A 15,177-nucleotide genomic window follows, 5' to 3' on the forward strand; every position below is an offset into this window, starting at 1 on the left:
AATTAAGTATGACAAAGTTTTAACAATCGAAAAGTTTAGATAAACAATTCAAAGGCCATATTTTCTAATAGTTCAATTTATTTTCATGACCTCGCTCCCTTCAAAGAAAAGTGGTCTAATCAATTGAGGCTAGAATGATTACTACATGACATGCATCAAAACACATTATATGTCAACTAGCCTTCATGCACGTGTTCACGCACGTGTAGAATGCATTTTTTGAATTATGGTGTGCTATTCGCGACTTATATGTTTTAAATGTATTTATATGCGTAAATTGATAAAAGGAAAGTCATATATTTGAAGTAAATGAATAATTTTAGATTATGCTAGAAGAAATCCCTCATAAACTAATTAAAGCAGCTAAATTCACATTATAAAATCACTCTATATAGAATTTACATTAAGAATAGAGAAAATAATATTTAATAAATAATTGATTGAATCATTTATTGTTAGCCTATTGTGAGGCTAAGCCCGCCTCCTCCCGTCTAATGTAGATAATATCATTTATTTAAAAAAAATCATTTGACAATTAATTTAATCACATTATTATTCGTGTGCGAAAGACCTTTTTTATAACCGACATTACACACATCTTAAGCTGTTTTAAACGTGTTTAAAAAAATAGAAAATAATATTTAATAAATAACTGATTGAATCACATTATTGCTAGCCATTGTGAGTGACACACCCCAACCTAGATCGAGGCGTGCTGGCCGCCACGCGAGGGTGACGTAGCCATGTGCGCAGTGCAGAAGCAATAAGTATAAAAGAATACGAATAAATAAAAACCAAACTAACTAATTACACCAAACAAGTATAAGTGCAAGTAGTGATAATTAAGTTTGAAAACATTATAATCAGAGCATAGGTAACCTAAGTGCAGTCCAACAGGACAAGTACTAATTACACAATACCAAAGGTGGTCCTACATTAGTGATAATATCTCAGAACTGCCGCAATTTCTCATAAGCCACCAACAAGCACTCCTACTTAAAACCTAGAGGGGCGCAAAACAGAAAGTGCGAGTAGGCAAAAACAAAACTTTTCAAAACCATTTCAATTATCAAAGATAGTAACCCCTCGCCGTAAAACCTGTATAATTTCCCAAAAATTAGAATACATATATATACCACAACCATGCTTAGAATAGCAAAATCCACTTATATGCCATGTCAAATATCTCAACATAAAATATGTAAGTTAGATGATATAAATCAATGCAAATGATATGTCAGCCGGAGTCACTTAATATGACCTGTACGGTTGAATTTATAACTCATCCATCTAGCCGGAGTCCCTAATATAACATGTACGGCTCAACCAATAGCTCAACAAGTATGGTTGCACACGAGTCGAAACCACCTAAAGTGGTCTGTACAACAGGACTATGCACCTAACTTGGATCTAAGGTGAGTGTATTATCTGGGAGGTGAACATCACGTGAAGGATTGTGCCTTGACCACGGACGGGAGCACTAACATTGAGGTGCAAGTTATGAGCTATAGATACATCTCAGCATAATCATGCAACTCACATCCATAATCTATAAACTCACCTGGAACTTACCTGAGCGTCCGCAGCGTCAAACATAATTATGTGCAACTACTAAATGCATATTCTATGTATAAAACATTTGGCATGGCATTTTAAAACACAAGTCCATTTAAACACATTTTCTGGGAAAAATACCAAGCATATATATATATATATATATACTGAAAATCAAAAGCCTACTCACTGATATGTGGAAAAGTCGTAGCCCTAAAGTCTCGCTTGACTACACTCGTCCTCTGAAAAAGTCTTACCTATATGCGAAACAACTATTTAAACATTAGTTTTAAGCACATATACAAAACTAGGTAATAATTTTTCATATATTGCTTAATTGGGGTATTTAAATATACCATCGTGACCTACTCAACTCTACGAACATTCCCATATTTTTAGAATAATTTTCTAACATCCCACTCGCCCTCAAGCGCCAGCCAAGGTACGGCCACACGCCCCCCCACGTGCAGGCACGTGCCTGGCACACTGACGGAATAGTTAATGTCGTTAGAGAATATTTCGTTAACTAATGGAATATATGACACACCCCGACCCAAAAAGTTCACTTGGACCTTGAATCGAGCTGTACTGGCTGACACCTGGAAGGTGACGAAGCCATAAAATGTGATAGTGTATAAAAAGTGAATAAATTTGAATCTAAAAGTGTCTAAGTACCAGAGTGCGCTACGAGTGGGAACGAACCCATTTTCACACGCGATGTCAAAGCATAAGTAAGGTACAGTAGTGTGGGTAAGAATCATACCCTCAGAAATATCCATCAATACTAAGATTCGCCACAGATTCTTGTGAATACAAACTCAGCAGCTAAAACCTGGAGGGCACTAAACAGAAGGTGTGAGTAAGCAATAAAACCAAGCTTCCCAAAGTTATTACCTCTCTAAAGTAATGCCCCTAAATGTAAAACCCGTATCGTTTTCCATAAGACAGTACCACATATATACATATATCCAAACCATACTTAGAAATGACCAAAACCACGGTTTGCCATCAACTTCATCATACATTAATAAGTAGGCCAAATGAACTAAATCAATACAAAGTGATATATCAGTCAGAGTCATCTAAAATGACATGTACAACTTATCCATATCTCATCAATCATGGCTAGCATATAAGTCGGAGTCACCTATAATGACCTGTACAATTATGGCTAGCATATAAGTCGAAGTCACCTATAGTGACCTGTACGATTTATCCATATCTCATCAATCCTGGCTAGCATATAAGTCGGAGTCACCTATAGTGACCTGTACGACTTATCCATATCTTATCAATCCTGGCTAGCATATAAGTCGGAGTCACTTATAGTGACCTGTACGACTTATCCATATCTTATCAATCATGGCTAGCATATAAGTCGAAGTCACCTATGGTGACTTGTACGACTTATCCATATCTCATCAATCCTGGCTAGCCAGTAGCTCAATATGTACACCTGCACACGAGTCGGAACTACATAAAGTGGTCTGTACGACAGGACTGGGTGTAAATAAATATGCTCAAGTGCTACGATCACGTGAAGACTGGGCGAATAATCGCGGGTCACCTACGAGTCGGAACCACCTAAAGTGGTCTGTACGACAAGACTGTGCATCTACCTTGAATCCAAGGTGAACATAAAGTGCGGGAGGTGAACATCACGTGAAGGACTGTGCCCTGGCCACGGGCGGGAGCACTAACACCGGGGTGCAGGTTTATGAGCTCTCAATGCATCTCAATATATCATGTGCAACTCATGGCAACCAGTACGACAGTATCGAAGTTGCCTAACACATAACTATAGTCATGCTATAACGCAATCGATTCAACTAATACCATAACTCACCTGAACTTACCTGGGTGTCCTGCGTTCACCTTTGCACTTGAAAGCATTCCCAATAATTATATGCAAGTAATATACATATGGATATACCATGATGCAATCTAATACTCAACCATGTCGTAGCATTTTCAATTATAAAAAATACAGTGAGAAGTGTACAATCAATAACGCCCTACTTCCAAACTACTTATTTTCAGGGATAATTATCCATGACAACTCAATTAACACTAATTTAACAAACTAATTCATAAAACTAAAACTTGCCTTTACCAATTTCCTCCGCATTACTCAATTTCCCAAGCAAGACTTTTGTCTCAAATATTTTATGGCTGCATCTAACGTCTCGTTAGACTGCCTGCGTACCCTAAACAGGGATCAAGCCATTCGTAGTTCATATAGGTACTTCAAGCATTCACAATAATTATACAAAGGCAATATACCTAATCAATTTAAAAGTGTCAATAGAACTCTCAACAATATGTACGATAAAAAGGAAATGATCCACTCACCTGGAGTCCACGCTATGATTCCCTAGAGCACACATCGAGACGTCCTAAATGATTGGTCCCTGTGACCAATTATCAAATCATATCTCAGAACTCTTATCCGAAGAATATGTAATTCACATAAAACACAACCTCAACGATATTCTAAAATAGGTTGAGACCTATTGACCACAAGTCAACCGTTGATCAAAGATCGACTGTAGGGTTTACAACACTGTATAACTTGACTTGGAAGATCCGCATATCAGATTTCCAATCCGTAACTCCCAACGATCCACAATATGTTTCTAGAATAACATATTAAAATTTGATTACGATCCAACGGTCAGATCTCCGCCAATGACCTAAAACAAGTGGCCGTGAACCTTTATTTTACTAACTTACAAATCCAATTCATGAAGATCTGTAAGTCGGATTCCCGATCCGTAAATTCCTATGATCTTTAAATATTACTTATTATAATGTATCCAATTTTGGTGACGATCCAACGGTCGGATCATCGATTCACATTTTTATCAAGTAACGTATCGTAACGAATTTAGGTTCCAACTATCAACCTACGTCATTCAAATGACAAAACTGAATTCAAGACATTTGACATAGCCTAAAAATCTCGCTGGAAAATCCAACTATTTCCAAAAATTCTCAAACTTCACAGAAATGAAGATCTCAGTGAGTGGATCAACTTTCATACCTGACACGAAGTCCAAAAGTGGACGGAAGATAGTCAATTTTGCCCACAAAACCGGCGGGTGCCTAAAACTTCCCGACGTCGATTCATCGTATACGGTGGTCCAACGGGGTCAACGTTGGTTAGGTTTTTCTCCTGGGATGATGGGCTACAAAGCCCAAGTGGTGGCATCGGCCATCGCTTTGCTGATTTGCCGAAAAATCGAAAAGGGTGGCCGGAGCACTATTGATTTTCGTCAACTTTCGTGGCCTCAAACCACCCCATACCATGGTTAATGAAGGTGGTTCTTGGGTGGATTTTGTAGAGGGGAATGTGAGCTTCAAGATGGTGGTGGTGGCATCGAAAAACTCCACCGGAGTTGGCCGGAATCGGCCTCGAAAAATGGACCCGCGGTGGGTGCGGGTGGACGGGAACCACTTCTTTTTCCTTTTTTTTTTTTTTTTTTTTTTCTTTCTTTCCTCCCTCCATTTCTAATTGGGTTTTTGGGGATTTAATTTAAATAAACAGTACACCTTGAATAACCAATTTTGAACGTCCGTAACTATACCGTTATAATCCGGACTCGCAAACGGCTTTCGCCTATACGTTCGTACCAATGAGTACTACGAAGATATGCTAAAAGAATAAGTCTCACATCTCTCAAGTTGATGGTCAATGGAAGTCAAAGTCCTTGCCTCTAGGGCAATTTCGTAAATTCACGCTTTTAAAATAAAATAAAAACGTAAAATTTGGAACGGGTTGTCACAATATACTGTTAAACATACCTGGTGTCGTTAATCGTCGTTAGGAGTATTCTATCAAAGTTGACGAAATATTCTTCTTTCTTCTTTGGTGGATCGCTGGACTTTGCCGTCGGCTGCCGTCTGTGTCACCAAAAATTGGAAAATTTTCAAAGCTTGATATCCATTTCTCAACCTAATTTCATGAAATTTGTCTCAAATTGAAGCTCTAAACGAGTATAACACGTTCTTACCTTTTAAAAGTCCTAAAACCAACGGAAAAATGGCCAAAGCCATCGTTGAAAACTGGCTAATCCTGCAAACCCACAACCAAGCTCATTTTGACGTCCAAACTTAACCAAAACTAACCTAACATGCTAAAGAAGACTAATGATTACCTTTTTAAGTCTTAAAATCTGGTAGAACCTTGACGATCATGTCGGAGTGAAATCGACTCTTCACCGGAGTTCAGAGTTCAGGGGTTCTCGAGGTCCTTACATCGAGCAACTGGTATGTAAAAGTTTGTGAGACCACGAGGGAGGTGATGGTACCTTCCAAACACTCGATCCGTGAGAGTAACGTAGGTTTGGAGGTTGGTCAACCGATGTACGGACAGAGAGAGTTTGAGAGAAAAAGAAAGAAGGATGCATGTTGCATGTGTGTGTGAGTGTGTGTATGTGTGTTCGGATTGGGCACCTAAAAACCACCTCCAGCCCTAATTGGGCTGCATGCCAAAACCATACAAAACAACACCAATTTCCAATTGGGTCCAACAAAGTAGGATATGAAATAATTGGTTCAACTCCTTAGCCCATTAACACACACCATTACCAGACGCTTAAGGGCAAAATAGTCATTTCATGTCATCGAGAATAAAATACTCCATATTTCGGGACGAGCTGTCACAGTGAGGCTAAGCCCACTCCCTTCTCCCTTAGTGTGGATAATATCGTTTGTTAAAAAAAAAAACAATCATTTGATAACTTATTTAATCAAATTGTTATCCACGTGCGAAAAACATTTTTTATAATCGGCATTATATGTCTCTCTTAAGATGTTTTGAACGTGTTTAAAAATAAAGAAATTGAATCACATTATTGTTAGCTTATTGTCAGGTACTAATTAAAAAAAAACACCAAAAAGTAAATTATTAAATAAATACTATTAAAATGATGAAAATGCCCCTATCTTATTTGATGTATTATTTTGGACTGCCTTTGAAGATTTTTGTTTTGGGGGCATTTTTGTCGAAACATGGTGACACCAAATCAATATTCACCTTTTCCATTCTCTTTATATAAAATAGAATAGATTGTTCCATTTGAACGATTGATGAAAGGTTGCAAACCATGCATAAAGCAATTTCTACGTGACAAATAAATGTTCATTAACTTAGAAAACAAAGAGCCTCGGAATGAAACATATACTTCAAAACAAAAAAATATTTGCTCTGACCAAAATACAAAGAGGAAAAACAAAAAATTCTCTACTGCTTGGGTTTCTCATTAAGAGAGGATGATTATTCTAAGGAAACTTTCATGAAAATGATTTGGACAAGTTTGTTTTAATAAAAAAAAAAACATGCTATAATTTTATTTAATGAAAAAGATTTAAATTTTAATGGAAAACTCTTAAATTTTAATAAAAAAAAAGACATAAAAACTTAAAGTTTAATGAAAAAGACATAATTTTAATATTAAAAAAAATCTAACGAGCGGACTTGCGTGCTCCTTACATAAACTGTTTATGAAACTTATTATACTGTTCATAAAACTTAATAGTACTACACTGTTTATGAAACTTACTACATTATTTATGAAATTTAATGGTACTACACTGTTTATGAAACTTAACGGTACGACACCGTTTATGAAACTTACTACACTGTTTATGAAACTTAATAGTACGACGCTGTTTATGAAACTTAAGATACTACATTGTTTATGAAACTTAATGGTAGATGCTCGTCCAAGATTTTCAAGTTCTTTCACCAGAATGCAACGAAAAGACATAAAAAAAAACACGATAGAGATCAACATCCATGCCGTTAAAGTCATGCATGGCTAAAAGATTATATATATATATATATATATATATATATATATATGACAGAGATCAATGTCAACACCCACACTTAACAGACTCTTTTTCAACCATACCGCCCTAGATGTGGTTTTAAATCGAACGAACCCACTTCAATTTGAAATTTTAATTTTAGAGGAATAAAATATGCTTGGATTATGTCAAATGGTTATACAACTAAATGATTGGTTGGGTGTTACATTCCACATTGCCCAGGGAAGTGGATCCTATAAGCCTTATAGGTATATTCTCATATTTACCTAGCACGAGGTTTTTTGAGAGCTCATTGACTTCGAGTTTCATCGGAATTTTGAAGTTAAGTGAGTTCGGGTGAGAGCAATCCTAGGATGGGTGACCCACTGGGAAGTTGCTCGTGAGTTCCCAGAAACAAAACCGTAAGGGTGTGGTTGGGGCCTAAAACGGACAATATCGTGCTACGGTGGAGTCGAGCTCGAGATGTGACATTGGGTACTCTTTGCACGTGCCTTTAGTTAGGTTTTTTTTTTTTTTTTTTGCTTGTCCTTATTATTAAATAAAATTATAGCATGTTTTTTTGTTAAAACTCAAAGTTTTGAAATTCTTTTCATTAATTTTTCTTTATTAGCCTTGTAAAAGTTAACAAAGATATCTTTTACCATAAAATATTCCAAAATTGCTTGTGCTTCATCTAGTTAGAAATTTTTATGTGTATGTTACATTGTCGCATGTTATTTAATTTACTCATATTATTATGCATGCATTTACTTATTAAAATTATATTGTAGGTCAACTATATCTATTTTATGATATAATGTAACAATATGATAATCGCACTAAAAATTAATGTTGTTTAAACTGTTCAAAGTATTTGTAAATTTTGATAAAAAAAAAAAAGTTTTTGTAGATTTGATTTTGAGCTTTTTTGACAAAAAATAATAGGACAATATTAGGAAGACTTAATTTTATAAGTTAAAAAATATACAAATTAATGTTTGATTTATCATCTAAATATTAATAAACGTATTTATTTTTATTAATAATAAAATTTCCCGTCACATGTCATGACCAGCACTGCTGGTATATGACAAAGAAATGAAAGAAGGGAGAGGCACAGAGTCCAAGGATTTCAATACAAAAACAGAAACAGTGGTAAGAATATAAAGACGAATGGGACTTCTGTAGTTTCTCACAAATCGGGTTTTTAGGTCTACACGTCTCTAAAGCCCCATAGAGAGGAACACCCTCCCCTCACAAGGACTAGTGGAGCCCTCCCAATCCATCATGACTCCGAAGAAGTAAATCTTCGGAAAAAAAAAAAAAAAAAAAAAAAAACATACTTTCATATCCTAGCTCTTTTGTTCCCCATAACACTGCCACAAGTCCCGCCTTTTTGAAAGCTCATAAAGTTCCCAAAGGCCCAACTATTTTAGTGGTAGAGAGAGAGATTTGGTGTTTTTTGAGTGGAGTTGGTTATGAGTAATTGGTTGGGATTCTCTCTGGCTCCACACTTGAGGATCCATGAAGGATTTGGTGGGAGGGAAGATGAACAAGAACATGTAGGAGGTGGAGGCTTCTCTTCTGAAATGACCATCATGCCCTTGCGCTCTGATGGTTCTCTCTGTGTTTCTGCTGACCCTTTCAGCCGCTCCAATGGCTCTGAAGGTATTACATGTAAAGTAGAAGCTTTTTTATAATTATTTTCTGGGTTTTCTGTGTATTCCTTTTTTTAGTATTTTCATATGATTTGTATAATTTTTGGAAGATTGGAGATATGAGAACCAAATGGGTGCAACAAGTGAGACAGCTGCAGACCCAAACGAGGAGGGTCCAAAGCTTGAAGATTTCTTGGGCAGCTGCTACTCCAGCTCTCCTCCTCCAACTGATGAAACCAAAGCCTACAACTTCCACACCCAGCAAGACCAAAACCAAGACTCCCCCATCTCCCAAATCAACGTCAACGAATCCCCCAACTTCACCACCACCACACCCAGCAACGGAGAAATCGAACCCAGCAGAGATCACTTTATCAATAATCAACCCTACACCCATTACTGCAATACCTGAACCCAGCACAAAGCCTTGTCCCTAGTAATGGCATGTACAAATCTTGGTTGGGCCAAACGCTGCCCTTTTGCGATGGGAAATCATTATGTGGTGGTGATCATCAGTCAGCTCTCTCACTCACTATGTGTCCAAGCTTGCAAAATGGTAATAATAATAATAATAATAATAATAATAATAATAATAATAATAATATGGGTGCAATTTCTCATCAACAAATCCAAGTAGTGGATAACAAGAAAAGGGCTGTTGGGAAATCTCCTGCTAGAGAACCAGTTCCTAGAAAATCTCTCGACACTTTTGGTCAGCGCACTTCTCAGTACCGGGGTGTCACCAGGTATATACCAACTATTTACTTTCTTTTCCTTTTCTTAGATTTTCTTTGTCGATACAAGCGATGGTGGGTAGCCGGAAATTGAACTCGGAAGCTCGAGTACAGAAAAAATGCTACTATGAAAATATCTTCCTTTTTTTAATAACTTTTTTGTTCTTAAATTTATTTGTTTTAGGCATAGGTGGACTGGGAGATATGAGGCCCATCTATGGGATAATAGTTGCAGAAAAGAAGGGCAAACAAGGAAAGGAAGGCAAGGTGAGAAAATTGTTATTAAAAATATTTGGTTTTCTTTTTATAAATTTTTTTGGGGTACTTTTGTTTGTTACAGGAATATACTAACGGTCTGGTATTTTTTTCCTTTTTCCATGCATTTTGTTGTGGGGTTGGTCTTTCTTCACACTATTGCAACTGCAGTTTATCTGGGTATGTGAATCTTTAGCTCTGAGCTTCTGATACCAATTTGCATGTATAATCTTTATGAAGTTTTTGGACGTAACTTTTATTAATCGATTACATTAAAAGATATAATATAAAGATATGCATTGTAAGTTGTGCAAAATTTAAAAAAATTGTCGTATTATTTGTTTCCCCTCTGCAAAACGATCATCAGGCGGTTATGATAAGGAGGAGAGAGCTGCTAGGGCTTATGATTTAGCTGCACTCAAGTATTGGGGTTCAACTACTCATATAAACTTCCCGGTAAGTTTTGGTTTCTACCACTCTTTAAGATTTGGTTTTTATTTATTATAAGCTATCGTTGTGAACTAAGTTAGTGAAAGGAGAGGGAGATATTGCGACCCGTTAGTTGTTGAATAAACACAAATATCCTATAAACTTTAACAATTCACCAACAAATTATCAAAACTATTATTTGTTTTCTTCTGTAACTTTCTTCCTGTCTCTTTCTGCTGATTAGCTAAGTACTTATGAAAAAGAGCTAGAAGAGATGAAGAACATGACAAGGCAAGAATTTGTAGCCAATTTGAGAAGGTATATACCCTTTTACTACTTTCTGGACCATGATTTTCTTTTTCGAATTTGTAGCATCTTTTATGTTTTTATTTTAGTTTGAAATTTTTGTTGGTCTGAATGGCATCTTTTGATGTTGGTATTAGGAAAAGCAGTGGGTTTTCAAGAGGAGCTTCTGTGTACAGAGGTGTGACAAGGTATGGCACAAAGCAACTTTAATAATAGAGTTGCCATTATTTACTGCAATTTATTTTTGCAGCCTTTTCAATTATCATAGTCAATAATAGGCAAACATTATTTAAAATGTCCATATGATATCAAACATTTCTAAATTTTAGTACATTATTAAATTCCAACCCCATCCAATTTCCTATCCTTTTTTCTTTTTCCCTCAATCTGTCAAAACCAAATTATTTTCTTTGTCCTGACAGACACCATCAGCATGGAAGGTGGCAAGCTAGGATTGGCAGAGTTGCTGGAAACAAAGACTTGTACCTTGGAACATTTAGTAAGTTGATTTCACATAAATTAAAAATCCCTAATCCATTTTGAGGACTCTCCAGTACGTTGTTTCCTTATATGTGAAATATTTTACCATTAAATTTGAGTGTTGGAACGAGAATCTAACGGTAAATTTTTTTTTGTGTTTATAGAATACAGCGCAACATGATATAATTTTGTCAATGAATCGAATTTATAGACGACATTTTGAATGATTATGATGATGTTCTTGGTGTCGATTGATTTAGGCACACAAGAAGAAGCAGCTGAGGCTTATGACATTGCAGCAATCAAGTTTAGGGGCATAAGTGCTGTGACCAACTTTGACATGAGTAGGTACGATGTGAAGAGGATTTGCTCAAGCTCCACCCTCATTGCCAGTGACCTCGCCAAACGTTCACCGAAAGACTCAGCTCCTCCGGCCGCAGCGATCGAGGACTTCAATTCATGCGCTTCGTCTACTTCTCCACATCCCCTTTTGGCCATCACAAGTGGTGTTGAACCTTCTGATGACTTGGCTGACATGATGTGGAACAATGCAGCAGAGGATCATTCGAACACAAATGCACCATTGGGTGCTTCAAGCCCTAAAAGTCATGAGTTTGGCATTGCAGGAGGTGATTATTCTCATGCTTATTTCTCAGCAGGAAATAATGGTGGGACTGATCACAGCAGGCTTGGAAATCTTGGTTTGGTTCAACAGGTTCCAATGTTTGCACTGTGGAATGACTAATTATTGTGTTTAATTAGCATAAGTAAGGAACACAAATTAGTCTCTAGGAATTGGTTAATTTGTGGTGGAAATTAAGGTAGCTAGCTAAGTTAGATGGTAGAAATGAAGAGCAGAAATGTAACATGGAAGTTAATCTGGGTTCATGTTTTGGTGTTACATCTGATTAACTGTAACCGTTATTGTTTAGAACAAATTAACTGAAATTAGTGGTGAGTTAAATTTGATGTCAGAACAGAAACGATGCATATTGTTCTGAGATCTGACTATAGAATCTAGCCAGCTGACCATAAACGTCCCTTGAAAATAAAATACTTGGTAAAGAATTTCGGATCCTTTTTATGTGTACGCGGTAATTTTATACTTCCAAGTTTTAAACTAGTTCTATTGTCTGTAAATATATAATATGAAACCAACTCATCAATCATCATCGAATTTTTGTGAATGAAATATAAATATTTTTAATTTTTTTTTTCTCAGTTTCGTGGTTTACCTACCAAGTACATTTTCTGTCACCAGGGGTAACTCCTCAAACTATTAATGGATAGTACATATATATATATATATATATATGTATATATATTGTTACAAGACTTTGTAACTAGATTGATTTGGGAAGGACATGGTCAAAAATATGGCTTTATACCATAGGGAGATTACATTTATTACGAAATTGTAATAATGGTCCCATAATTATATGAAGAAAACTCAATTAATAGGAACCAGGGTTTTTAAATTTTGTACCATGAGCACTAAATGGTAATTTTCATCAACTACATAAACTTTTCTATTAAGAAACGGGTAAAGAAAAAATTTCATCCAGAAATAAGAAAAATAAGTGTTATTCTTGCAATCTTTTGTTCTATCTTTTATTAAAAGATAGTACAAATAAATGATAAAAGTAACATTATTCTAAGAAAAAAAAAACCAAACCACATCAAGTATTTTTGGGGCGGCCTTCAAAATAAATTCTTTTAATTTTATACGATCTTTTTTATTATTAACTATTTTTTCTTCAAAAAAATGAACTAGTGGCAAACCACGATTATTTATCTCTTTCGAGAGTCAGGAAGAATCACATAGGGTTTTGAACCCGATACCTCGGATTTTTAGTTTTAATGAAGTCTTGTAATTCGATCTTTACTACTGGGCCACTAGGGCATGGTCTCTTTTTATTATTATTTTTGTAGTATATCGATATTTTAACATTACGACGAGGGGGAGTTTGGCTAAGCTACACAATGAGCAGCCTAATTTGATATCGAATTCGTCATTCACGAGATTCGAATCTATGACCTCTCATTTTGAAATGAAGAGGAATACTAGCAGACCTTACTTAGCGCCGGTTTCTTTTTATTATTAACTAGATTGTCTTATTTCATGCCTAAAAAAATCCAATTTATCTTATTTTTTTCTATTAAATTGATATTAGTTCGATCTGTTGAGCGGAAACGTGGGATTTCCAACGTTACAAAAATTTAAAAATTTTGGGCTGCGCCACGTGGTACTTTGTGGAGCTTCAAATTCTAAAAATTTGAAAACTTTAATTGCAAGGATTAATCCAACTCTACAAATTACTAAAAAAATTAAAAAGAAATAATTAAAAATGTTCAAAAAACTTACAAAGTCCATGCTTACGAATTCTTATCAAGTGTAACTCAATTGCAAATTAAACAAAAATCTACTACGATAATTATATGTGGGGTAAGACAAAAAAAAAACATTAGAAGATAAAAAATATATTGAAAATAGTGATCGTTCTTGTTCTTACCCCTTCTCCTTTCAAACTGAAAGACTTGCACAAAAATATTTACTGTTTTGAGTGGAAAGTAAAGGCAATTTTATTGCCCTTGCCTTTGATCAATGGATAGAAATGTTCTAATTAGGAGACTAATGCTATAAATTTAGTCTATTTATTTTAACGAAAAGTAACAGAAGGAAAAAAAGTGTCACTTGGAAGATTGAAGTAGACAATTCGAAGTACTCAGTTGAGTAAACTGCGAAAACGATGGAAGCTCTTTAGATGAAGACCAACTTGACAAAAGTTTTAAATTTTTCTTGGGAAGGTAAAAAGCCATGACATCAAATATTTTTTATTCTTTGAGAAGAGATTTGACATACTTTATCAAAATATAAGTATATTTAAAAGGAAAAAAAAAAAAAATCTTCTCATAGCTCATGTAACGTAAGTTGTACTAGGTTGAACATTGTAATATTTCAACTTGAACGATGCTTATTTTTCAAAATACGTACTAAATAAAATTCGTGATGAATTTCGTTCTGCCAAGTAGTGTCATGAAAAAAAACTTTATTTGGACACAACACAAGTAAAGTAATGTTGTAAAAGCTGTTTCTAAGATTAATTTTATTGAATTTAGGCCTCAAAATCGTAGGCAAACTCATGCAGTGGAATTCTTTCCTCTTGGGCAGCAATAGCGGTGCGTGCATGGCGGTTTGCTAAAATACGCAGGTTACGTAGTACATTATGAAAGAAAAAGTCAAAGAAGTGGGGGCACGTCCCTTTGACTCGCGGAAAAGAAAAAGAATCCAGCCAGTTTTTCCTGATGAGCTGAGACTGAGGAGGTGCGGTGCCTTAATTTGCGTGCCCTTTGGCATTTTCTGCTGGACTGTGCAGCAGTGCGCCTCTCTCTATCTCTAGCAAAGGAGTAATGGGAAGATGAATAAGTTTGTAATAACGTAAATGTTGAAGATTAGATTATTATTTGAATATTAATAAATATGTATATTTTTATTAATGATATATTATTTAGTTAAATTTATCTATAAATTTACTATTTCTATCAGTACGTGTAGCCAAAAAAAGAGATTTTTAAGTCTGATTAGAATATGATTACATACGTTGTACATCATTATACAAATAAAAAAACTTAAAAAATTCTTCTTATATAATAATACAATCTAGTAATTTGATTCTAGTGGTATTCCTACTCACAAGTAAGCAAGAGATTTTATGTTCAATTTTCGTTAAAGATAAATTTAAATCACATTATTACAAACGTATTATAAAATTAAACTCACTTTCTTCTTTTATAAATAATATCTACTGTTAAAAAAATAAAAAATACATGAGATACTGCACATTGAAAAATCTGTCCGGTCGAAGGCTCTGCAGGCATGCAGCCAGCCAACCCATCAATCAAATGAAAAGACAGGTCAACAAGTACTTCGCTTCAATTAATTTGGA

At 35.3% G+C, this 15,177-nt stretch overlaps 1 protein-coding gene across 1 annotated transcript; it reads left to right on the forward strand.

Annotated features, from left to right (window-relative positions):
* Positions 1 to 8,560: 8,560 nt before the first annotated feature.
* LOC103961568 (AP2-like ethylene-responsive transcription factor AIL1) lies at positions 8,561 to 12,194 on the forward strand. Its single transcript, XM_009374139.3, is given in 10 exon segments — positions 8,561 to 9,036; positions 9,137 to 9,433; positions 9,436 to 9,772; positions 9,945 to 10,027; positions 10,187 to 10,195; positions 10,383 to 10,471; positions 10,689 to 10,762; positions 10,888 to 10,938; positions 11,173 to 11,249; positions 11,491 to 12,194. Coding segments are annotated over 10 exon segments (1,692 nt in total). The 5' UTR covers positions 8,561 to 8,846; the 3' UTR covers positions 11,976 to 12,194.
* Positions 12,195 to 15,177: the final 2,983 nt, after the last annotated feature.

The sequence above is a fragment of a genome, unplaced genomic scaffold (assembly GCF_019419815.1).
Source record: "Pyrus x bretschneideri cultivar Hongxiangsu unplaced genomic scaffold, Pyrus_bretschneideri_v1 Contig26, whole genome shotgun sequence".
NCBI lineage: Eukaryota > Viridiplantae > Streptophyta > Magnoliopsida > Rosales > Rosaceae > Pyrus > Pyrus x bretschneideri.